At 41.3% G+C, this 25,960-nt stretch overlaps 1 protein-coding gene across 3 annotated transcripts in view; it reads left to right on the forward strand.

Moving 5' to 3' along the window:
• The window catches only part of LHX2 (LIM homeobox 2), a 33,299-nt gene extending 17,545 nt beyond the window's left edge, over positions 1 to 15,754 (forward strand). For all 3 annotated transcript variants that reach the window (XM_015879388.2, XM_015879386.2, XM_015879387.2), the window contains exons 4-5: positions 5,251 to 5,456; positions 12,565 to 15,754. In XM_015879388.2, the coding sequence (XP_015734874.1) occupies positions 5,251 to 5,456; positions 12,565 to 12,852 (494 nt within the window). In that variant the 3' untranslated portion in view covers positions 12,853 to 15,754. The remainder of the gene's footprint in view (positions 1 to 5,250; positions 5,457 to 12,564) is intronic.
• The last annotated feature ends 10,206 nt before the right edge of the window (positions 15,755 to 25,960 follow it).

The following is a 25,960-nucleotide window of genomic DNA, read 5'->3' on the forward strand; positions in this document are numbered from 1 at the left end:
TTCTATTCTGTGTCTTCTAAAGGAGACCGTTGAAAAGTGTGTGATCGTTTCTCTCGAGTTATCTTTAATGGACCTTCTCCTTCCCTTATGAGAACTGCACTAGAAACGAACCGTGTTGTCCTCCGAGAGTGTTTGTTGCTGGTAATTTGTGTAGAATACTTCGTGTAAATAAATCTACACCCAGAGGTGGTGGGAAAAGGGGGACCCGTAAATACAGCCGGGGTTGAGATGGGAATTATTTCGTAAATAGCAGCAAACATTCATCTGCGACGTGAATTGGTCTGGCTCGCTGCCTCTTTTTTTTTTCTACTTAAACGAAACGCTGTTTGCACGGGGACGATGGGTTTTGGATGTGGATGGAGCCTGACAAGTGGAAAATAGCTTAGAAGGATGCCGAAACTTCAAAAAGATTTCGTGATTTTTTTTCCTCTTCCCCCCGCCCCCCCCCCTTTCCTCCCCCCCAAAGTGTGTTCTGTGATCATCGTCCCTTTTTTCACTTGTTGGGTTGGATTTTGATGTTTTTTGTGTTTTGTTTTTTTTTTAGGTCAGTAAATCAATGGCTGAAAGCTTGCTGAACACAGACGCACCTGTAAAGAATTCTGAACACTCCCTTTGTGAATTAGGCCCCAAACCTCCCACAGCTTGTTATATTTTATTCATATCTATCTGGTCTGTCTTTAATATGAAGACAGTAAAATATCCCTTAACATGATAGATGTAGAGGCTTGGGGCGGCACGAGCTGATAAAATACCCGTGATTTGTGCAAACAGAAAAGGTGCCGAGAAACATTTCCTTCCATCTCTAGCTGCGTGCTGCGGGGCACGGCGGGGTCGGGCCGGGGCGCCCCGCTTGGCAGCGCGGGGCTGTGCGGACTGCGGCCCTGCGAGGCGCCTCTACCCAAAGTTTTCTCCCGACAGAATTCGGGAAAACCCGGAAAGTTTTGCAGAGCTAATTTCTTTTCTCTCTCCTCACGCCCCCTGGGACTGAAAGCTCAAAATAAGCGTTCCCGCGGGTACAGTTGCAGAGCGAGCAAACAGAAGTCACAGATAAAATAGGGGACGTTTCACAGCAATTTCCTAAGGAAAAATGAGAGTTCCCTCCTCTCCCTCCTCCTTTCCTTCCCCTCACCGCTCCGACGGGTCACCCCGGGCACAAGCAGCCGCTCTCCGGGGGGCTCTGCCGGCCGGGGGAGCGCCAGCAGAGTGGGCGCGGGGCTGGCGCGAGGCTCCGCCGTGGGCCGGGCGCTGTCCCGTGGGACGCGGCCCGTGGGCTCCCCGTGCAGCCTCCGCCCGCTCCGGCCCCTGAGGGCAGTGCGGATCCGCGGCCGGCCGGGTTAATAGCGGAGCGCAGGGACTGACGGCGCGCTCGCACCGGCCATTCAGCGCCATTCAATTGGCTTAATTGAGGGGAAAAGCCCTCCGCGGACGGCTCCTCCCGCAGCGCCCGGGCCCTTTGTCCGCTCCCGGCCCGGGCCGCTCTCTCCCCCTAGAGGCGTCGCGGGGCCGGGCCTCTCTCGGGGTGCACCGGGGCTGTGGCAGCGTAACGTGCCCCTCGCTCTGCAGCCCTGCCCGGTGCCTTCTCCCGGGTGTTGCCGGGCATCCCACGGCTCCCGCAAGGAAGCCTTTCCATTTTAATCCTGGTTGTGATGAGGGTTCCGGTGACTGAGTGTCCTCTCCTGCCACTGGGGAAAAAGGATGCTTCCAACGCCACTGTTTCTCCACGGGGTCCTTTGCGTGCTCCTACCCTGCAAAAAACAGGTCCTCAGCCCTGCCCCATCTCCTTAACCCAAGTTCCCTGTCCAGGCAGTGGTCTCGTGCAGAAGGAAAGGGGTGCATGTTCCGGAGCCATGAGAATGGCGGGCTGGTGCATGCTCCTAATGTGCCTCTTGTTTCATCATTCTTTCAGCATCAGGATTCATTTGCTTTCTTTTTGGGTAATTTAGCATGTCACACAAACTATTAAAAAGAGAAGTTCCTTCCAGGGAAGTTCCTCTTTCCCATCTTCTTCACATGCCATAACTTACCTACCTGCTAGCTACCAAGCACGTGATTTGCTCTGACTCCCAGCACGCATAGTCTGGTGATCAGTGTGTGAAACAATGCTTCCAAGTTTTCTTCTTCAAGTAGTATTTGCTCTAAGGATAACAGTGCATCCCTCTTTGTTCTCACGTTGTTGGTTTTAGAGACAGTTGTGCACATTATTCTGCAGAGGATGTTTTGATCACCAGTGTCGAACTCAGAGAGCAGGACCCAGTTTCTAGTAATGCTCTCAGTGGACTTCACCTTCTGTGGCCAAAAGAACATCTGTGTCACAATGCTGTGATGAGGCTGTAAGCTGAGAGCAGCCAGGGGATGAGAGGGTGATGGTCTGGTGTGGGACAGGGGCAGAAATAAATCTGGGATCTAAGAGATACTTGGCACCGCTTCAGAATTTGTTTTATCACAAAGCAGAAATGAAATGTTGGTTAATTTAAAACTCTTCAGACTGACCTGAATTTTACCAGTTGTATTTCTGAAATTCCCAGCATGAGCCCTAGGTAATGCAATTGAATGGGGACTGTAAGTACGAGTGGTTGAGCAATTCCTTTGGGAGACACACAGAAATGACATGAAGGAACAGGGAGCAAGTGCCTGAAAACAGGGGGCTGCAGGAGGAGCCTGTGTGGTGTCTGACATTGTGGTGTCTTCTGCAGAAACTCCACTCTGCAGATCTCCATGTGCTTCTGCACCTCCATGCCTGCAACGACCATAGATGTTGCATGTTGTGCAAGAAAAGTACATCAGAACAGATCTAATGAAACAACATTCTGGAGATGGTGCCAAGTACCACAACCTCATGTAAGATCAGTGCTAATGTCAAGCCGGGTGGTGCCTGGTGAGGAGCAGCTGACACTCTCATGTACTTCAAAATCTGCTTTGTGACTTTCTTCCCAGCAAAGGACAAGAGCGCTGCACATTTACTGTTATTTTAGTATTATTTTTATTAAGAATTATGAAAAGTTTATAGAGAAATTTGCTCATTGTCAAGCAAGGGCTTGATGAAAAACTGATATCCCCATTCCCTTCTGGGAGAATTTAGAATCAAGTCTGTTTTCTTGGGTCCTGATTGTATCTCATTCTTTACAGAAGTTAAAATCCAGCTACTTGCAGCTGTAGGTCTTGTTTTGTTACATATCAACACGAACAGATCTCAGTCCTCTGGACAGATATTTTGGTGCATTTCCTCCCAACTCTTGGCCTTGTTATTTCTGGGAGAATTTGAACGAGTTTAAGAGAACACAGAGATCTTCTCTATTCCTAATATATGAAATTCTGTGTGTTTGACAACAAACGCCATGTTGTTCTACATTTCCATAGTGCCATTTGCTATAAGCAAAATAGTTCCAGTTATTCTTCACAGTATTCTTTAGAGGAAGAACTGTAGCTGTGAAGGAGTCTGGGGCTGGTGGGATCGCTGCAGCTTTGTGCCCAGGATCTCAGTTCTTCAGCCAAAAGACAGATCTTGCTGCGCTCTGTCCAGCTCCATGGATACCACAATTTTACCATCTTCTTTTGTGTGTCTTACACCTTCTAAGTTCAGGCGCTTCCAGTTTTATACCTGGCAAGAAGCAGAAATGCTTCTTATTACTGGGAATTTGGCATATGGAAGATAACTGTGAAGGGTTTATACAAATGTGTACACGTGTGCTATTTTTGTCTTTTTTAATTTATTTATTATTTTTTAATTGTATCAGTACAGAAGCACAGACATATTCAAGGCTTTTAATCGCTCTATGGAACAAATGGCTGTTGGGGTAGCACTGAGCTCTCACAGGCCTCATCTGTACTGTGTCACAGCTGGTAAAAAGTTTTTGAAAAGCTGAAGTTCACAGAGCAGTTACGGTACATGCTGCTGAACTGCTTTCCAATGTATCTCTTTGCAGTTTTTTCTTATAAGCACACGTGTTTTATATAGGTTTTTAGAAAGCATTTTTAATGCATACTGTCCAGAAATCATATGTATGTGGCAGGGATGAAAAACTGATGAATAGTATGAAGTTAGGTTAGACTACAAATACATGCATGTCCGTGAGATGTACCCATGTACCAGCTAGAGTGGATAATTGAACAAAACCTTTTTACCTGCTTATGAGTTTCAGCAATAATTCACATTTTAAAATGTGCTTGTGAGGGTGGTTTTTTTTGCATGCAACAGAGAACAGACAGTAGTGAGTTGTCATTACTTTTAACATAAGACTTACAAGGAAATTAAAAGGGAGTTGCAGATATTGGTGCAGAAGAAGCACATTGATGACATCTTGTCTGAGCTAATTTTTAGATCTATCCATGACTTTTTTAGTGAATCTAAGCTTGATGCTTAATGGTTTTAGGTTTTTGGGTTTTTTTTTCCCAGAGTTTTTCTATGATTTGCTGTGTGCACATGTAAATCAAGATTGACTTTTGGTCTATGAGACTGTTTTTCTTGGCATTCAACACGTAATACAATTGGATAATGATTGCAGTGTTCCTTGGTCGTAGAGGTCCCTTGCAGACTTTGATTTGTGCAAATGTATCAGTCATTCCCATTCAGTGACTTAAGAGATTTCAACAGAACGGATCATTCAAACTATTACTTTCAAATACTTAAAGAGTGAAATATTAATAATAAAAAGCTTTTTTTATTTTTTTTTAATTTGGTGAGCTGCTGATATATTGTATTAACAGCTTTATTTCTCAAGCTAGTCAAATTATAATTTGCTGTCTGGTACCCACAAACTTTATTTCTTTTATAGTGTTTCATTTAATGGTCTCTCTTGTACTCTACAGGGTTTAGTTTGATGGAGGAAATAATTATAATTTTAACTGGTCTGTTCCATCGAGGTTTAAGTGGACTCTATTGTACAGCTTTCTTTGTACATTACAATGCAATTTATAGTGATACAAAGTACATTAAAACACTTTACAGAGTTGAGGACAGCTACTGTCCTACAAACAGAAAGTGGAGGAAAGGCTGTGTGGAGATGGAGGAAAGAAAAAAGGAAGCAGACTTGACATTTTAAAAGCCATAAAGAGGCAGGTGAGGGTCCTTGCAGGCTGGTTATTGTAAGGGAAACATAGAAGATGCAGAAATGGAGGGGAAGGCAAGTAGGGTTTGTACCAGTACAATACATGCCATGGTATGTTATTTTAATTGCTGCACTCAGATGAACTGCAAACAATGTTGGTCACGGAGCAATAGATTTCCACGCCTTTTCCTCTTGTTGCCTTAAGCTTTAAGCTGCAATGAAAACGATGGTGACCACCTGGATAGAGACCAGCAATACCCCAGCAATCAAAAAACAAAGCGTATGAGGACATCATTCAAACATCACCAGTTGCGGACAATGAAGTCATACTTTGCTATTAACCACAATCCTGATGCCAAGGACTTGAAACAGCTAGCTCAGAAAACTGGCCTGACCAAAAGAGTTCTTCAGGTAAGAAGAGCAGTATTTTGTCTTGAAAAGTAAATAAAATATCAATTTTGTGCTTGGAAATGCTGTGGATTTTGCTTATCCTTGAGCTTTTCATAGTCATTTGTACCTTCTGTGAGAATTCAGTTTAATTCTAGAAAGTATGAGAAAAGTTGTTTGATTTCAGCTTCCCAAAAGCAGATCACTTGCATTATAATTTTTAATGGCAGCTGTGAAGTTGTGGGGTCTACTTATTTTCCTGAAGTCAGTTAATTCTAGTGCAACTTCTGATCTGCTGCAAGAAAAAGTAAATTATTTCAGTTAATGTAAATAGGTTTTAATTTAGAGATTAATGTGAGCAGTTCTCTTTACAAGAAAGTAATCAGGCATTTGGATCTATTTTTTCTGGACAGGAAAGATATCTTTTCTGTCAAAATGCAAGAGGACATATTTGATTTCACAAAGATATGTTTCGTTTAGTTGCATTATAGACCTTAGAATGAAAGAAGACAGTATTTTGGAAGTACTTTTTCATGTGGGAGGGTACATGTTTTGTTTGAGTTATTATGAGAAGGAAAGGTAAGAATATCAGTTGGCTCAGTTCCATTTTAATATATAGTTTTGATTCTATGAGTTAATTTTAATGGGCCTTATTCAATAACTGTAACTAGAGATGAATTTAGACATGTAGGAGCTGTGATATTCCAGGATCCAGCGCTGAAATCTTTAAATGGATCTTAATAATAGAAAAATAAAGTCTGGGGGCCTCGTAGAGAAAGCTAGAGCTCAGAGGTGGACTCCTGGGAAAGCACAGTGGATAGCTCTCACACACTCACAGCCAAACGGAGGGCAGCAGACAGAAAATATAGAAAAACCTGACTTTACTGGAAAGACTGTGGGTCTTACAGAGTTAATACCTAAAGGTTTGTAGGCTTCCTAATAAAAACTGCTAATAAAAGACTGTGTGTAATTCATTTTCTTGGCTAGATCCTCCAGAACTGGATTTTGTTTGTTTTTATGAAGCTGATTTGCGGTGGTGGAACGGATTCCTCCTTCATTACTGGTGTGCATCCTGGCACTTGGCATAGTGTCTTTTGTAGCAGCTCTCCTTTATCCATGCGTGTGGTGGAAAGGATTTTCTGCCTTTAGCTATCACTATTTTGAAACTTCTTCATTTCATCATTGGTTTGCACACTTCAGTAACATCTGCTGTCTGTTACAGTGTACTCACACCCGAATTATCTTAGAAATTTCACAGTGTGTGAAGAAATCCCTTCCATGTCTGGAGGACACCTCTGTCTTGGTCATCTTTCTGGTTTCTTTCCTCAGTCTGCACAGACTTCTAACTTCCATCTCTCCTCTTATTTCACCTCATGGTTCTGTCCTTCCAACTCTTTTCTAAGTCATGTTATCTGTTCTGTTCATCCTATTTACATTTCCTCATCTCCGAAACTGGATTCCGTGTCTCCACTCGGTCTCTATTTCAATTTGATTGCTTCTGTTTCCATTTTATTTTATTTTATTTTATTTTATTTTATTTTATTTTATTTTATTTTATTTATTTACTTATTTTGTTGTCAATCCCTTACAACTTCACTAACTTTTTCTTCATGGTTTTGGTAATCAGTGTTTCACTTCTTTTACTTCCACAGTTAAATATCCCTTTATCTCTGGGCACCCTTAGCTGAAGAGAGTTGTGAGGTAATAGTTGGTGGTGAGGACTGCACACAGAGGATGATCTGTTGGAGGCTCTTCAAGAAAATGACTCAGAGCGATACTTTATCTTGTATCACTTGAGTTTTCCTGTCTGTTAGGAGCATTTTCTTCTCCATACTCTTCTGGTCTTTTTGTTTGAAAATTAATTTGGCCATGAAAACAACAATTTATAAAAAATTATTTTGGAACCTTTGTGCCCACTTGGTTTATTTCTGACCTGTGAGAGAAAGTAATACAGTTTTGTGAAGCTGTGGAGGTAATTTTTCAAACACTGAAGTTCAGCTGTACGAGTTTCAATGTTGCTCCTTGCTGGGGAAAACTCTTCGTGATGTTGGTTACTGAGATAGTGTCACTTGTTAATCCTTCTGTGCCAGAAAGATTGGCATTCTATCTGTGTCATTTACTGAACGCAAAGTAATTCACTGACACTATTGATCTAAACAAGCATCATCAGTATTAGTCTGTCTTACACATTAGAGGCACATGGATTCCTAAATGCATGTGCACACATTCCAGTAGGGAGAAATTTTCTGGTTTCCCTATGTTGCTTCTAGGTGCACCTGTAAGCTCTTTTATTTTCTGCATGTTCAGATCTCAGTTCAGCTGATGAACGATAATGACTTCATATATCATTAGCAGATTGTATTTTAATAGAAAGCATAAGGAAGCAGATGAGGTGAAAACAAATCCTCTTGTTCTGAAACCAGTGGGATTTCTAAGCACACATAGCAGAGTTCCTAATGTTTTAGGAAATGGATATAGTGCCCTTAATGTAAAGGCAGTGCCATATAATATGTAATGAAGGTTGCTTATCTGTAAATCAGTACACAGTTTGTCCATCTTCTTAGTGATCTATAATATTAGACTTGGAAGACTTGACTTCTGTCTTGGCTTTGTATACAATCAGTCATTGGCTAGCCAAGACCAGAAGCAGAATGGCAGGGAAATGTAACATCCTGCTTCAAGAATGACATTTCCTTCAATGGCCTTGTAATGCAAACTGTTTTCCTAAAGTAACTTCCCATTTTATTTATTTTGACTCTCATTTAGCCTCGTGTTTGCAATTTATTGTGTATGTATCTGGTACTGTAGCTAGGGAGCACAAGCCTGCTGCTGTGAGCTATCATTCATAATTGAAGTGACCAGTTAATGGTAAGCCAACTAAATGGCAAAAATGTTACTCATTTGGAACTGATATTTATATTTGTGAGGTCAGAAAGTGAAGGTGGAAATAGGTAGATGGCTATAGTTATGTGTACATCCACTCTACCCAGGAGTCTGGAATACTATAACCTATGGTAGAAGCAGTTTAGGAACATGAACCATTGTTTTTCAATGGGTGTCTTGTACACTGCTTATCCTTTTGGAATCACTCTCCAGTAATGTTGCTATGAAGACCTTACAAAGGTTACTGCATACATTTACACCTTGCTAACTTTCCAGTAGTCAACAAATATGAACGTTTTCTCAGTCATGAATGAGTATCATGCACTCCTCTGTGATGAAGGTTTGCTTTAGGACAGCAGATTGCAGACGACTTACTGAGACTTCGTTCCTTTAATATCCTACAGTTCTTTTTCAACTGTGCTTTTAATAGCGGGGACAGAACAGTCAGAATGCATGTGCAGTGATTGAACAGTTTGCTATGTGGTGGCACATCCTTTACATTTTTATTTGTACAACCAGCATATAACCATTGCAACAATAGAGGCATTACAGACAAAAAAACTAAGTTATCTAAGGCGATTACTTGGCTTCATTCAGGACAATATCAAAATTCTTTAAGGTACTTAGCATATTTATTGTCAATATTTTCCTTTCTTATTGAGATAATATTTTATTCCCATTTTACAGTTGGAGAATGGAGACAAAGAGAGATGAACTAGTCGTGCAGATCTCTGAAGCGCTAGTATAACGTTTTAACTGCAGCATCACTCTGCCTAGCAGCCGAGTGACCAGCGACAGGCATTCAGCTCTGCTCACCGCAGTGTAGGAGCATCAGTGGAGCTCACAGCTGCTTTTATTTTTCAGTGGGAGTTTTCATCCATATTTTCCCCCTTTGGTTTGAAATATCTCAGCCCTTTAATAATACAGTTGGGCAGAAAAGCACTACATACTTCTCAATGATTTTGTTTATTTTTCAGAAGGCCAGATTCCTAATTGTGTAATTGATGTGAGTTAAGTCCTTCAGGAACAGTTCTTTCAGTTATGTATATTTGGATTATTATTTCTTTACTTCAGTCTAATGCTGTTACAGGTACAGCACTGCCACCATTCTGCATGGGGCAGCAGTCCTGCCTTGGCAGCTCCTACATGCTGCTTTGCTCAGCTGTGAGTAACAATGCAGAGCAGTAGAGAAGTGGGGCTGCATTCCTACAGCTTACAAAACAACAGTTCCAATTCTCTCACTGCTCTTCAATGTGAAGCTTTTGCTAAATACTTCTGTATCTTACCTGCATACTGGAATATCACTGTTACAGTAATTATATTGTTATTCATTTCTATAATAAAACACAGCATTTTCAGAATTTCAGCTAAGAAATATTTAGATGCCTTTTCAGTAATAATACAAATATTTATCATTAGACAAATTTAAAGAGCTCTGTAGTCATTAGCTGAAAAACCTTGACAATAACTCAGTGAGGAAGAAGGAGAAAGGGTCATATTGTCTATAATTTTTATAATGCTTACAAGAATATGAAATATTTTCTATTCCTGATGTGAGCTAACACTATTAAAGAGAGGATGAATCACTTCACATACACAACTCCTGAGAGCAGCATTAGTGGCTGAGAGCACATCTGAGCACAGGTTTTCATGTTTAGTGGAAGATGAAGGGGAATACAGAAGCACCAACTATCTCGCTCAGTTTCTTACTACATTTAAAATCAGAATCAGAAATAATACCGTAGAGCCTTTTGCCCTATGAAAGTTAAGGAGCAGCTGTACTGAACAAAATACTGTTCTGCAGTTCTACATACTTTATGCAAGAAAACTGTCTGTGAGTAGGAATGCAAATTTTACTCATATTTGAGACTCTTATGTAAATAAACATGTTTATTTTCAGTGAACACAAATGTAAAATTACACAGAGGAGTGCGTGTACACAACTGGACTGGTCCTTATTTCTGATTTAATTATGATGTAACTATGGTACATATCAATAGTGGCACTCTCTAAACTTATGTTTAAACTTCGTACACGTGATCCTTTTTGGAAAGGGTATTAAAAAGAAATCAAAGCCAAATTAATTCATTTGTGGTACAAATATAAATGATCTCTTATTGAGAGGTAAAACAGTCCCAGAGAGATACAACTGCTGTTTTTTTATCATTTCTACTCATTGGTGCTTGAGACTTTACAGCTTGAATGACCAAAGCAAAGTCATTTGGTTCACCTGCACACTCCGCACAGGAGGTTGGCTCAGAGCCGTGCAGTGGCTCTTCCACTCCTTGCAGGGCGCTGAATGAGCAGCCATGCGAGCGGAAGATGCTGGCTGAGAATGTTTCAGGCAAAAATACTGCATTTATTGTTTTTATACCGCATCACTGGCCTTTAACAGCATCACCGCTATAACGAACTGTATAAAAACATAAGGCATATATTTTTGCAAGTGCTGTTCTAGGAGAAGTTTTTTGCTTTCTTGATGTATATGAAACAAATATTTACTCTTTAAACTAAGTGTTTTAACAAAGGGAGTACTGTCATAAACCGCTTTGAAATACTAAACTTTCAGGAACAAGGACGTGTGGGTGTGTGAGTTATGAATGCAGCTCTCATGGCCACCAATAGAACCAGTGCCTGAGAATCATTTCCTTGTGGTACTGGTGGTAGAAAGTGCAGGGGAGAGTGCATGCATTTACAGACCCTTGGCTTTCCTGAGAAAAAGCGGGAGTGTGAAACAGGTGGAACTTGGGTCTGGACCATCCGTAGATGAGAATTAAACCAGTCAGAGGAAAAATATCTGAGACATCTTCATCAATTCTAATTGCAGCTGGTGAGATGAGAGGAGAAAAAGGAGACTTCACAGGACTACATCATCACTGTGTATCATTACTCTGCTAGCAGTCTGACTTAAGGCAGATCCTGCAGCAGGAGCTGTGCTGGCTCAGAGTTAAAGTCAGAATTTCAGTGTAGGATGTTGTGACCACATCACAGCCTCATGAGCTCTGCACATTCAGTTTTCCTGTATGAGCCACAGGGGAGAAATCTGATGGAATAAGGCTGTGCAGGTACTTTGACTCTCTCAATTCCTTTCTCTGACAGACACAGAGATGATAAAGCTAATTACACCTGGAATTGAAAGACTTGGTCTTATTCCTTAAATAGGTCTACATGAGAACAGTAGGATCAGCACTGAGTCAATTGTAAAGAAGGCAGCAGTGACAGAAGGCCTCCTGATAAACAAGCGCTGTGAAATTTCGGCTAATCGTAGCAGTAAAATTAGATGCCATCAACAAGTTGAATGTGGAGTCTTTAATGACATTCTCAAATGTAATCTGTGTAATATTCTGCACCTAGATTTTGTGTGAGTTTCAGAAATAAATTTTATTATATCTATTTTCAAATAGGTCAGAAAAGTATTATATCTTTAAACAAATTCTGCATGGAAAACATTATTAACTTAGACCTAAATGCTGCGATTTAACTGAAAAAGCTGAAGTCCTATTTTTGTCCTTTACATATAGTTAGATAAATAATGCAGGAAGTAGAAATCTTGGAAACAATATTGCTGTATATGGATATCATCTATTCTGAAATAACATTTTTAAAAATGTGATGTGATTATTTAATACCACTCAGGACACATTTTCAACCATTAATCCAGGATGGAAAAATTTGAGTGTGGTATAGGAGCTGAAGCATTTGGGAAAGAGGAGTAAGAGGGGCAGTCCTTTTAGAAAAGCAAGAGCACTGCTGAGGCTGAGGTGTGAGAAATACCCCAGGAAAGCTCCTGGAGCAGGAGCAGTCAGGGCATTGCAGGCCTGGTCACTGCTGCATGCCATGGGAGGTGGACTTGAGATGTGAGGTGCTCAAACCCATTAGTTTGTATTCATCAGACACTTGATTTCTATCTTGTCCTGAGAAGTACTTCTGTGAGTGAGAGAAGTCAAGCATTTGCAGGGACCCCAAAACCTACAGGCATCTTCACATGCAGCCTTAACAGAATGACTCTTCTCCCTCCTCAGCCCGTTTCTGTCCCAAGCAGCCTATTTACACAGAGAACTGCAGAAGAGGGAAAGAGGAACACTCTGTAGGCATCCAGGGGACGCTTTTTGTGACTGGGGCTATTTCTTACATGTTACCATAAAAGCATCTTCCCCAATTCAAGCTTTCATGAATTTGTGAGTTTGCTTTTGCTTTTTTGAACACTGCAGCTCTTTAAATGCTACCCTGTTATATTAAACTATTTCAGGTTTGGTTTCAAAATGCTCGAGCCAAATTCAGACGGAACCTCTTACGTCAAGAAAACACAGGGGTGGATAAGACTTCAGATTCAACACTCCAAGCAGGGACCCCATCAGGTCCTGCATCAGAAATATCCAATGCCTCCATGAGTCCATCCAGCACTCCCACTACTTTAACGGACTTGACTAATCCTACTATGCCTACTGTGACATCTGTCTTGACGTCAGTGCCCGGAAGTCTTGAGGTTCATGAATCCCGAAGTCCTTCACAGACAACTCTTACAAATCTTTTCTGATGACTCTTTCTTAATAATTTCTTTAAAAAAGAAATTATTATTAGTTGAAATTCCAAGTGTATTTTAATAGAGGCTTTGAGCAACTGACTAACCACCATTAGGATCTCTCCTAAGCAAACAGAAGGAAATGTAGTGTTCTGGTATTACAGAGTATGGACTGAAGAATAACTTGGAAGATCTATTGCAACACAACATTTGTGTAACTGTACAGTTTTGTGGACTGAGCAAGGGAAACAGCAATTAATTTAAGTTGGCTAAAGCTTCTGTATTTTCAAAGACTGCCATGTGCCTTATACACTGTTTTATCTACATACTTTGAATTCCATGTCCACTTCTCTCTTTTTCTCTCTGTATATTTATGACCAGGGCAAAAATGCTAAGAGTTTGTTACTTTGAATAGTCCTAAGTCTTTCATTGGTTGTTTTGTTGTTTTAGAAATTTAAAGTCAAAGTCTGTTTGAATACCAGAATTTGTAAAATCTAACCAATAATAAAACCACTTATGGAAACTACTTCGTAATGACTACAGTTACGTCTAATGTGAATTTCACAATCAAGATAGGCTGACTGTATTTAAAAGGATTAGAAAATTGCACTTCAAACATTATATCTGCCTAGAATAACTCTAACGTGATGTATACATTCCTCCTGTTCCTAAAGTATATATGGGTGAGAAGTCTGCCTCGTGCAACAGTCTAGCTATTTTCGGTATAGAGAAATAAATGTTAGTTGCAGATAGAAATCGTCAGATACTGTTAAAATTCAAACAGACAAAATATACTTAATTTTGTTGTGTGAAAAAAGCTTGACTTCAGCTGGCATTTATGAAAGCAGTCTTGCTTTAGCAAAAGAGATGGCTTGTCCCCTTCCACGGTGGAGGCAGGCGAGGTACCTGATGGCTGTGCGGCCACGAGCGCTCTGTTACAGAGGTGGCATTAGGTAATATTTTCCCTAGGAAAAAGACAGATGTATTTCAGGTAATTTTACAAAATTGGTGGGCAAAAATGAGGCAAAACTATGTTTTACGAAGTCACAGCCTTACTTTTTTTTTTTTTTTTTTTTTTTTTTGTAATGCTTTGAAGGAATAAAAAGCCAAGGAAGAATATTACATTATCATCAATACCAATAAAAGTGATTATTCGTTTAACTGTTATGGACCTCTCAATATGACTGAATTCATTCTCCAGGAGAAAAAAAACAGTGCAGAATATAACTGATATTTTGAGTTCTTTTTCCTATTGTTCTTAAAGATGCTTTTCTGTAATTAAAGAAATACCTCAGCAAAGTTTAAACATGTGTAAGAATGAGTATACACTCTGCTGTTTGCCCAGTAGTTTTATAGACATTGAGTTGCACATCACATGTGTGTGGTTGTTCCTTTCCAAATCCACTGCAGTCCGACTGTTTTCGGTCAGTGTTACGTGGCTCTCTAACGCTAATCCGTCATTCCCACTGGATCAAAATTATAGGTGCCAGGATTTGTGTTCTTTGCCCTTTTTGGAGTACTGAAGATGATTTATTGGGCCAGACCTTTTGGCAATGATGTTTTGGTTTTAAAAGCACTGTATTTGTTCAGCTTTCTCAGCTGAAAATTTGCCATTCTTGTGCAAGCCACATTCCTTTCAAGCTTGGCTGGAGATCTCAGAGAAGGAGGACTGTGGGATAGAAGTGCTGACATAATCAAGTCATTTATTAACCTTTTTTCATGCTTTTGCTTAAAAAAATTCAGGTGAGTTCTGAAAGGCAAGATAGTCCTAAAAATCATAACTAGCTTAGATCTGTGAAGGGGATTACATTCTGCTCTCTAAAACTAATAGACTAGCATAGCTCTTTATGTTCATGCACAATCTTGGAACATTTTAAAAGCTAATTCAGGTTTAATTATTTGCCCTTACAGATTTTTTTTTTTTTTTCCTCATAACAGAAATGTCTGATAAGTAAATTGTACTTGTTATAAACTGTAAAAGAGAACCTATCTGCCTTTTGAAGATACTCAGGCACAGAGATTCTGCTGTGTGTAAAGTTTTGCTCATTGTCAACTACCTTGGAGATTCTTATTTTTATTTTTTACATGCTTAGCTGTTTCTTTTCTTGATTTAAAAGGCAATGTTGGTCCAGTGTTAAATGGATAGAGCCCGTAATTAGAAACGCTGCGTATTAACCTGTAAGAAGTTTTAAAAAACAGAAGTGCTACGGCTCATAGAGCAGACAACAATTCCAATGGTTCTCATTTGTGACCTTGTGTTTTAACTACCTGAATCCACACAGCTGGAAATACCTTTCAAAACCATTCTCAATATTGCCTTTTCAAATGACTGAAATTTATGAAGGGGAATCCTCTGGTGTTAATATTACCTGAAACCTATAGGAGACAATTAGATAAATTGTCCAGTTTAATCAAATCAGGGATTTTGCATATAAATAAGAGACAATATTCTACGTAGGGTCTTTATGTAGGTGCATTAGGATTCACTCACTGGCTCCGATGACCTATGTTGTCCCCATGATTGTTTCAATCCTGTGGTATTGTTTGGTTGTTTAGAGCTTGTTGGTTTTGAATGCTGTACATTTTTTTACTACTGCAATCCTAATGTTTCTTCACATACTTGTACAGTTCCACATTTGATGTAATAGTCTGAAATTCTGTTAAAAACATGAACAAAAAATGGAAATGATATTTCTTTGGAAGTGTATTTTTACTGTATATCTAATTTGATCTAGTTGAACATACTTCTTTACATTTTGCATGATAGGTGTGTAGTTCATTTTTTAAATATGAAAGAGACTAAAGAGTAACTTAGAATGAGAATATAATGAAACCTATATATGGAAAATACATACAATGATTTGCTACCTTTTGACTCAAGAAACTTTTTGAAATACACTTTATCTAGTTTATTTAAGATAATGCAGATATTTTGTCTTCGAGTTCACACACAATAAAGAGTAAATAAGGAGAACATTAGAAAAAAATTCCAGTCACCTTGGTACAGAACTGGATTGTTCTTGTCAAGCAAAGAAAGAATATTTGATATTAAGAATGCTGAATAGACATACTTTGATGTACAGTACGGAGGGACAGTATCGCTGAACGTGGTTTGTAATTACAGAATGAGAGAATGGTTTGGGTTGGAAAGGACCTTAAAGCTCATTTCGTTCCAACCCTTTGTCACAGACAGGGACACAAAGCTTCAGATCAGGTTGCCCGGGGCCCCATCCAGCCTACCCTGAAACACCAACTGGGCTGAGCACCCACAGCTTACTTGGGCAGCAATGCAGTTCAGAGTTACAGTTCATTAGAGTTGTTTCTTCACTCATATTATCTGAATCTGGGGAGAGGATGCTAAGGATCATTATAGAAACAACGCTGAACACTTGCTCTGGAAGCAAAAGTGAATTGATGGAAGGTTCTGTGAGTGTGCCTCTAGAGTATTTTGTTTTCCAAGCTATAATTTCTTACTGTTAGGAACACATTTAGAACACTTTCTTATAACACTTTGCTATTTTTCCCTGTTGAAATGTAAAGATTAAAACATAGACAGCTATAGTAGTCACCTTGTTTGATCAGAAGAAAAAGAACAACAACAAAATAAAAAGAAAGAAACAGGCTTCAGAGTTGGGCATGATGGCAGCAAAGACATCAGGTGATTAAGAGAAGTTCCAAGTGCACGTGCTTATGGGTTTCATAGTGACTTAATAATGCTTTGTAGGAGAGATTTTTATTGAATGTAGGTGAATTACAATGTGTCCCCTCTGAATAAGGAGGTTTCAGCCATTTACATCATTCCTGGTGGCAATTATTTTATCACAACAAATATGGAAAAAAGTTTTTTGTTTTTGGAAGTGTATTTAACACTAATATCCATAGTAAAATAACAATGGGCAAAATGGTGGTCTGTGCATTTTCCAGACCATTTTGACTTGCATTTGAAAAAGCTACAGAGTGAAATACATGTGCGAGGTCCCCAATTCACATTAGCTGCCAGGGCTTGGTTGTGTGAAATGCTCATGCATCTACAATTTGGTGCATACAATTTATACAGCAGTGAGCTGTATGCATTTCTGCTTTCCAAGTTTTCAATATTACATCTCCCTTTCCAGACCTACCAGTCCTTTTTGTTTTGTTCTGCAAGTGAGTTGACTGGAACTCTGATTACCTCCATACTTGAAATCATTATTCCTGAGCCTGCAGCATCTTTGTTTAAAACCTACATGGAGCAAACCACAGCAGTTGTTCATACACCCATACACCGCACTTCAGGCTGGTCACTCACCGTTGCCATACTTCACTACTGGCATGGACAGCAGGGGCTATTCAGAGCACAGACTGTCCTCATCCTAATTAAAGAGAAGCAGAAAAATTAGATTATTGGACTACAATTAATAAACACGTGTTTTAAGAGTATCTTAGGATTGGCAGTTCACTTTAAAAAGGGAATAAAGAGGGCATCTTTCTGACACACAGGAAGCTGCCGTGGTTATAAAGACAAGCAACAAAGAAGCCGGGCTGCAAGCGCTCGTGTTTTCACTTCCATAAATGGAGAGATGGTCTTTCATTCATTGCAGGATTTAGCTGAGATGCTTAAAATGATGTGATTGCAGCCTGGAAGGCAAAGAAACAAGTTTGACTCTGTCATGACATTAGGTGAGTTACCAGTAATTTGTCTGAAAATTACTGTAAATGGGGAAAGGATGGCTGTCAGTATATTCAGATCTAACAATACCATTTAGCATGCTGATGCATAATGCTGTGCAAATTACAATTACTTCCTGGGAATGCCACTTCTGTGGGAGCTCTTCTTCTGTTATAAAGATCTCTGTAAATGGTGTGGCTCTCTCTGCATATTTACACAGCTTGTTTACATGGCACAGTATCAGTTTATTAGACTGTAAAATCCAGCACTTAACAGAAGGTAAAGTTTTTGTACCAGCCTCCAGAGAAAAAGAAGTAGTTAAGCTTTTCATCAAAAAGAGAGACCTGTTCCAGACATTGCGTAGTTCAGCCACGTACTTAAGAAAAAGGAGAAAAAAAAAAAAGTAACAACTAAAATAGGAAGAATATAAATATTTGGAAAGCATTGTGCAGTTCTGTGCTGACCTGATTTAATCGATAAAAATCAGCATTGACTTTTTCCAGGTGCAGACAGATTACTGGGAAGTATTGCTAGGGAAGTCACAGTGAATCCGCAGCACAGTAAGCAAAGAAATAACCATCTCCTTCTCTTGCATTGGCACAGAACTAACCAGCCTGTTATCCATAGTATCCATAATGTTCTGTGGTTACTGTTTGAAAGCAGTGAGAAGACAGACACTCTCTGGTAATTTAGAATGTTCCTAGGATGGCATTTTGAATTTCCACAGGCATGTTGGTCCAGTAAGGGATAATGACGATAAGAAGCTCTAATCCATATATTATTTGTATTGACCAGAACTTTTAAAGCTACAGACAGTTTGTTCCTTCTGATTCCTACACAGGGCCAAACATCTGAATTCTTCCTTCCCGATCCGCAGCTCTGTCAGATGTTTTGTTCTTCTTCATGTCTAAGGGAGAACTGAGTTCAAGAGACATTTTATGTTGTGATCAGTTCTGATCTTGGTGTGTTTACAAGAAGATTCTGGCAGCTCTGGTTTATTCAGTTTGGCTGAATGGCTCTGACCCACACAGCTGTGCCTCTGGAGCTACTCAGCAGCTCAGGCAGATCCACCTTAGCTTGTCACACCTTCAGAATATTGTTAGCACCAGGTTTTTGCCTAACTAACATGACATCGGTGATGTGGTCCATCTGCTTAACCTCAGCATGTGGGAAGTGCAGATGTGAGATCATTGTAGACAGGTTTCAACCGAGTTTTATGATTACAGCCTCTAGCATCCGGGAGTGGCTTTTCCACCAGTAATTTCATTAGCTTTCTCACATCATTTCCATATGCTTGATCCCTCACTTTTTGCTGTCCTTGTTCTGGAAATCAAGGCTAACAAAGAAGCTACACTGGAACATTGTTCTGCAGGTTGTGTTTGGGCAAGAAGCTGACACCGAGCAGTCAGGACATGGATTCTGTGCATGTAGGGAAGAAGGATTTCTGAGAGGCCAGACCTGTCACCCACAGTCAGACAGGAGAGAAAATGGGTGGCATTGCCGAGACCATGTCCATGTGGAAATCTCATCTTTTACACCTAGAGATTCCAAGGGTTTGTTGACGGTTGGATAACAGTTTTTTCAAGGCAGAAGAACTCTTTATTTCACGTGGCTTTAGCATTTATTCTGGACAGGCAGGTTCAGATTTTCTACTAGACCTGCTGAACATTTTGTACTGAGTTACAAACTGTTGTCAGTGGATTTAACCCAGCTGACCACAGACTTGCCTTTATTAGTGCACATGCACAGAGCCCTTAGAACTAGCTCAAAAGCTTTTATATCCATTTTTGTTAGTGTATGATCTGACTGGTTCTGGAGAGGCAGGCAGACAAGCGTGAGCTACCCATGGACTCAGGAGATAAGATGTTTCATACCCACGAGCCTGCACTGCTCTTTGAAACAAGGCTCTTCCCCTCCAGCGCTGTCTGCAGTGCTCACTTTCATCTGGGCAGGCTTTGGAAGAGAAATCTTGGAACGGCCTGCTGCACTGGCCAGCTGCTGGGGCCTTTTGGAGATTGTATTATGCTTAAAGAAATCAATTGCGAATGTTCCAACAATCTCTTTCATTCGATCCTAATTAATACAGACCTGGACATTCTCCATTTCATATACACTTGACACGGGCTCCAAAAACATAATCCGACATAATAAATGATGGCAAAAGTTATGCTGCAGCCAGTATCATTCACGTTACAGAAATAGGCGGAACCACACACATCCCAAAAGCCTTTTGAATGTAATCCCCATTTGTGGCCTTCATTTATCTTTATGTCTTTTCCAGTTCTACCTCCATTGTGCCTACAGAATTCAGGGATCCATTTTAGATTAATACAAAAGCTGTACAATGCTCTTTTCTGTGGATCTTTACTCTTTGGCTCCCCGAGTGCAGGCTGTTCCCTGTCTTGTTTTGTGTGCATACTCTCTTTTTTTGCCTTTCTGTTTTGTCCCAGAGGTTACAGCCTGTGTGCACCAACACCCACCAGCACTGACAGGATTCTCCAGAGCCCCCACCTCACCCCCCCGGCTGCTCCAGCACAAAAGAGAAGTCACAGAAAAGACATTTGCAGCTATTTGTAGAACTACTTTCTCTGCACAAAACAGCTCCAGCTCCTGGGGATCTGTGTTTGGAATGTAAGGTGTGCTGCTGCCACTTACATGCAGACACCATCATTACTTGCTGGCTTAGAAAAGACTGAAAGCCAGGCTGCTCTTACGGTTTACAAGATCTGCATATAAATATAATCCATTTTAATTCCACAATTATACTGGAGGTGATGCCAGGTGTTAAAAGGGAGAATGAGTTTCTGGCAGGACTCCAAACTTCTCTGTTCTCTCTCTTTCTATGGGTTGGAGCAGAGACCAAGGCAGCACTCCTGCGTCCGGTTTCCACCACTGACGTGAGTTTACTTTGTAGCCGCCACATGGAGGCTGTCCAGAGGTTACTTAACTTTATTTGGAGACAGTTCTTTGAAGTCTTTGAGCGAGCAGCGCCAAACGAGCACAGAATGTGTGTGACTGCAAAGCAGAAGTTATTGCATTTCACGTGGGAAGCTGCAAAAAAAGAAACTGCAGCAAATGAATGCGGCCATGTGTGTGTATCTCTTGTTCCACCTCTGAGCATTAACTGCTGCTACACAAAGCCGTACTGGAGACAGCAGAACCAGATTTATGCTATTTTGGGAAAGGCAGAACCTGATTTGTGTTATTTTGGGGAATGGAAATGATAAACTACTGTGTTTCCATTCGGGGATTTGCAAGTTATGTGAGAACGCACAAATCTATCACATATAACAAACACAGGAATTTATACTGGCTGGTACTGAAGGAAATCTTCCTTCTTGGGAAGGAGACACTAGATCATATCATTTGGTAGTTGCAGATCAGAAAGCATGGACCTGTGAAGCAGGGCTGTGGAAAACTAAACACGGATAAAGGAGGTAAGGCTGGGAGAGCATGAAGAGCTCTCTGTTCTCCTTCCCTGAGAGACAGGAGAAGTCCCAGGAGCTTTACAATGGAAAGAAGGTAAGGATGCACTTCTGTATAAAAACAACTGGGAGATGTTTGGGGAGAACATGAGTCTCAGAGTTCAGGAGCACAGGATTGCTCTGATAAGGAGTCACAGCAATAGAGGTGACACAAACCAGCAAGGCTGTGGTTTGAGGAAGGATTTCAGGTTCATGCTGAGCAGGTTATGGAGAAAACCAGCTGTACTGGGGGTAGGTATACTTAAATGTTCAGCACTTTCTAACTGGTTGGTGTCCCAGCCTGTGCTGTTAGCACAAAGTAAATACTGGTAGGAGTACATCAGAGAGCTTATTGTGTTCGTTCATGTGCCCGAGCTTTCTGTCAGAAATGTGCAGGGGATGATCCCAGGGCACTGCATCTGTTGCCCTTGAACACAGCACTGCGCTTCACTACTTTAAGCCAGTTTTCTTCATTAAATACATTTACCGAGCAGTAAATTGATTGTTAAGTATGAATAATTCACAAGGAAAGGTGTCACTTACTGCACTAGTGCTGCACATCTCTGGCCATCAGAGTTTCCAGCTCTACAAAGCCTGTAATGGGAAACTGTCAGCCCAACTTCTCGTCTCTTTACAGAGTTAATTTTGGGTATGTTTCTTATCTAAGGGCTTTACCTAGCTGTTGAAAGTGACAAAAACAGATGCCATAAAACACGGGAAAAATGCAGCTGGACTGAGCCTAAGTATTAGCAAGGCGTATTCCCTTGACATGCACTAATCTTTTACCTTCAAAACCAGGAAAGATTCAGTTAAACTCACAATCATTTTATAGTCTCTGTAGAACCATAGAAGCCTGGGGATTCTTTGTTATTCCTCCATAAAGAGGAAGTTATATTGGAAGTGCCCTGTTTAAGTTGGTTGTTTTTAAATACTAACATTTATTGCTCTGCAGTTTCTCTTTAATGTGTGCATAGAGAACAAGAAAACACCTAGCTGCTCAGGCATATATTTAGAAACAGTAAAAGAGTCCTCTGTTAATAACTGGTTACCCATTTTGCCTTTTGTATAACTGATCATTGTTAATGATCCAGTTAATGGGATTCATTAGGGAGGCTGATGGCTTGCAGTTATACAGCACATGATCTGCACAGCTCAGGAATGATGAGCCTTCTGTAGCTGTCACCATTCTGGGAAAGCTCCCTTGGTTGGACACACACTGACCTGCCCCATCCCAAACCTGTCCAACCATTTTCATTAATTCTCAAAAATGGACTGATATGTTGGCACAGGCCTGCAGCACCTCATCGCAGCTTTTTGGCAGGTGATGCCCTGGCCAGGTTGGTTGGGTGGCTGCAGTCTGTCCCAGGAGGCCACTGATGACACAGCGCAGCTGGAGCCAGCTGGGTTACTTGCCTCTGTGCCACCTTGCACACAGCAGAGCAGACCAACCTGCTGCACCCTGCTTGTGTCCTCACCAAACAGAACCAGATGTGTCCATCAGTCTGGGGTTCAATTTTTAGATGGAACGAGCTGCACACAGTATCTTTTAAAAAATATGCATCTTTGCCCACATCTTCATCAAGGCTGTTTCTACTGTTTATGGGGGGAACAGTAATAAAAAATTGGTTTAATTTTGTGAATTCCTGAGGTGATATCTGGATGGTCAAAATTACATTGGCCCCCAAGCAAAAGTGTTCTTAAAATAAAAGATAAAAGAGTTACCAGTACACCAACATGAGCGTTGCGCACAGAGCTCAGCTGTATGTCCGTGTGTGGGAAACACAATACTTTGATTGAAAGCTGAGCCCTGCGTATCTCACAGGACATTAATGCAAAAACGAGAGAAATCTAATCTTAATCTTCTAGAGACTGAAACACTGATACAACATGTCGTGCCCTGTCATCACCTGTTGCTAAGGGTCGAAATATTCCCAGTGTTGGAAGGAGGCTGTGAATGAGGAGTGCATTTTGATGACTGCAGGGGAGGGCAGATTCTCAGAAGCAGCTGAAGATGCTGCTATTTTATAGAGTATAAGATAAACCTGACCCCGGGCAGCAGATCAGCAGGGGCAGCCTGAGGTACATGCACGGAAAACATCTCCTTTGGAGCTACTGGTACATTTAGTAGCTGTCAGTCAATGAGGGGAGCTGATCCTCTCACAAGCAGAACTCCTCACAAACTGCAGTTGCAAAGGCCTAAAATGAATCTTCTTCAGCCTTCCCTTGTCCCAGATCTAGCATCTCTCTCCTGCAAAATTTTACAGGTGCAGACTGTAAACTCCAGCATTATGCCACCAAAGGCTCAAAAGACTCTCAAGTGTGAAATGCAGACACGGTGTGCTGTAAAGCAGCATCACATAGACTATCCCACCTGCAGCAAGCAGGTCCAGGAATTTCATCCAGCCAGAGCAGGCAGTCAGCACCCTCAGGTGTGGGCTTCTGCAGAAAGGACAGGGCAGGAAGAGCACCCAGCATCTCAGGGGAGGAACTTGGCCAGTTACCTGCTGGTAGAATCAATGAGCAAGATTAGAAGAAATTGAAATTGCAGTTTGCTCCTGTCTCCAGTGAACAGGTCAGAAGCTCGGGGCTGCTTGGGGTGCTGGAAGTAGACTTGGCAAAGCAATGGACGATACAGCAATAGCAGAGAAGCTGGGGCTGCAGCATCACGTTTCCGTCTGAGAATTTCCTGACCTAGAGAATGGACAGAGCCTCCCCTTCCTGCAGCATGAATTCTCTTGAACAGAGTCCTCCGAATCTGCACACAAACTGCATCACTGTGCTGCTGGGTAGTGAGCAGAGCCCAGCACAAAACCTGCAAGGCTCTGAGAAGCAGGGGCTCAGCAATCTCATTTAATTACAAGTGCAGCGCTTGCTCTGCTCAGCCCCACCCACATGCCATTTCACGCCTGATTTCTTCTCTGATTTCTTTGGGGAAAGAGAGGGAATTCGAGTGTATGTAATTTGGGTTAACAAGACGCATTATATGCAGCCTCATTCTTGTAAAAACTTTCACAGGGAAATCACCCAGCCCATGGAGGGAAAAAGTTCTCTCCTTATTGTAATTTTTCCAAGGCTAATCAAACTCTCACCGTTATACTATTGATCAGAGGGAAGGTTTGATTTTCTACCGGCTCCTAGTTAAGGTACAGTAGCTGATGCTTGGCTTACTGCATGCTGTGAGTACAACAGAGATCAACCCTCCATTTCTATGCTTCTTTTTGTCCCTTTCCCAGATCCCTTTTCCTTCAAAGCTCACCTGCCTTCTGCTTTTGTGGTGCCCTACCTGCATTTTGCCTTCTCCTATATCTGTTAAGCAACAAAAGGTGAAGAGCTGGGTTTGTACAATTAAAATTGACAGAATAAGAATGGGGAAAAGGCAAAAAATCCTAAACAGGTATGAAAACAGGAGGAAAAAAGTAAAAGTTTGGTATGGATGCAGCATCCCCCAACAGTGTGGACAAATAGGCTGTGTCCAGTACCTGTGGGTGTCATTAGCATAACCTCCTTCTTGCTTGGACAAGTAATTATAAGGCGTGTGTGCTTAATGGCATGAGTCCAGAATTGTCCCTGAGTGCATGAGACCTGATCCTGCCATGATTGCCATATGCTTTATAGTCTCCAAAGCTTGTCTTCCCGCATGAGGGAAAGCACCAGCCTCCAATCCAAGGTGCAGCTCCCGTCCCTCTGGTGGACAGCTGCTGTGTGTCAGTGCGCAGCAAGGAGGCCCAGAGCAGCTCCACAAGAGCAGCGTGCTGGAGAAAGGTGCTGGCTTTGCTTTGCTTTCCTGAGCAAGGGTTTCTTTGGATGTGTTTTGTGTCCCTTCAAGTCACTTGGGAGTTTAGGAGAGCCAGAGAGAATAGGTTTTTCTGTCATTATTTGATAACCAATACAGTTCCCTTTGACCCTCTCCCCTCTTCCCAAAAAAGAAAGACCAGCTCAGCATTGTGTTATTTTTCAAAGCCTTTACAAATTAAGACAGTAACGTGGAAATCCTCGTTGGGTTTCAGTTCATACTTCCTCCCATGCTGGGCTGAAACGGGGACTCTTTTGTGATGGCTGTGCTGCTTATTTTTTTAAACCTCCTGAATTTGGCACACTGCCCTACTTTATTTTCTTTCCATTCTCTAGTGCTGCTCCCAATGGGAGGCTCATTCGCTTCTAATGCATGGTGTTATCTTTTGCAAGTTGAACTCTAAATCCCCATGTTGTTTTTCCTCGCTTGTTATTCAGGTGCAGGGAATGTTAATGATGTCTCTTTGGTTGGTGGATGCTCTGACTATGTGGCTTTAATTGTTTTTATTAATGTATTTTATAAAGTAAATTTCAGCTAAATGTAGGTTTTGAATAGAGCTAAGAGACAGCACACCTGGGAGACACCTCGATCATGCATCCAAGTGTGAAATGCATCTTCCATGGCAAGGAAGGACATTCACAGGCACAAGTGGGAGAAGTTTTACTAAAGCTAAAGTTCCCAAACCATAAACTGACACCTGAGAAAGCAGAGAAGGGGAGAGGCAGAGGAGGAAGATCTGCCGACTAACCTGTCGGGTCAGTGGGTATCGTTCCTGTGTTGAGGGTCAGTGGGTATCGTTCCTGTGTGGGGATTGATGCCCACACCAAGGAGAGCTCTTTGATTAGCAGCACTTAACAGTCCCCTTCCACAGAACTAGCATTAGAGGATTTGGTGGAAGAAAGTACATACTCGGGTCTGTCGCTTGCTTGTTTGTTATTGAGCTGAGAGTCCCATGGGTGCCATGCAGTAAGTAAGCAGTAAAATCATCCAACAATGCCTTGATAACAGTTCTGTCTCTAAACACCACATCTCGCAGGCACTGATTGTGTTCAGAATGGCTTTCTTCATCCCAGGAGACTGTGTTACCTTGGACAACACGCAGCCTTGGCCAAGAATAAATAATTAAAGCTGGGTGGTGCTTGACTTGTTGCTGCAATGAGAGGATACAGGGCTAGAAAACAAGTTGATGGGTTCTGTATGGGCAAAATCTCCAGGCCA

This window comes from Coturnix japonica, chromosome 17 (genome assembly GCF_001577835.2).
Source record: "Coturnix japonica isolate 7356 chromosome 17, Coturnix japonica 2.1, whole genome shotgun sequence".
NCBI lineage: Eukaryota > Metazoa > Chordata > Aves > Galliformes > Phasianidae > Coturnix > Coturnix japonica.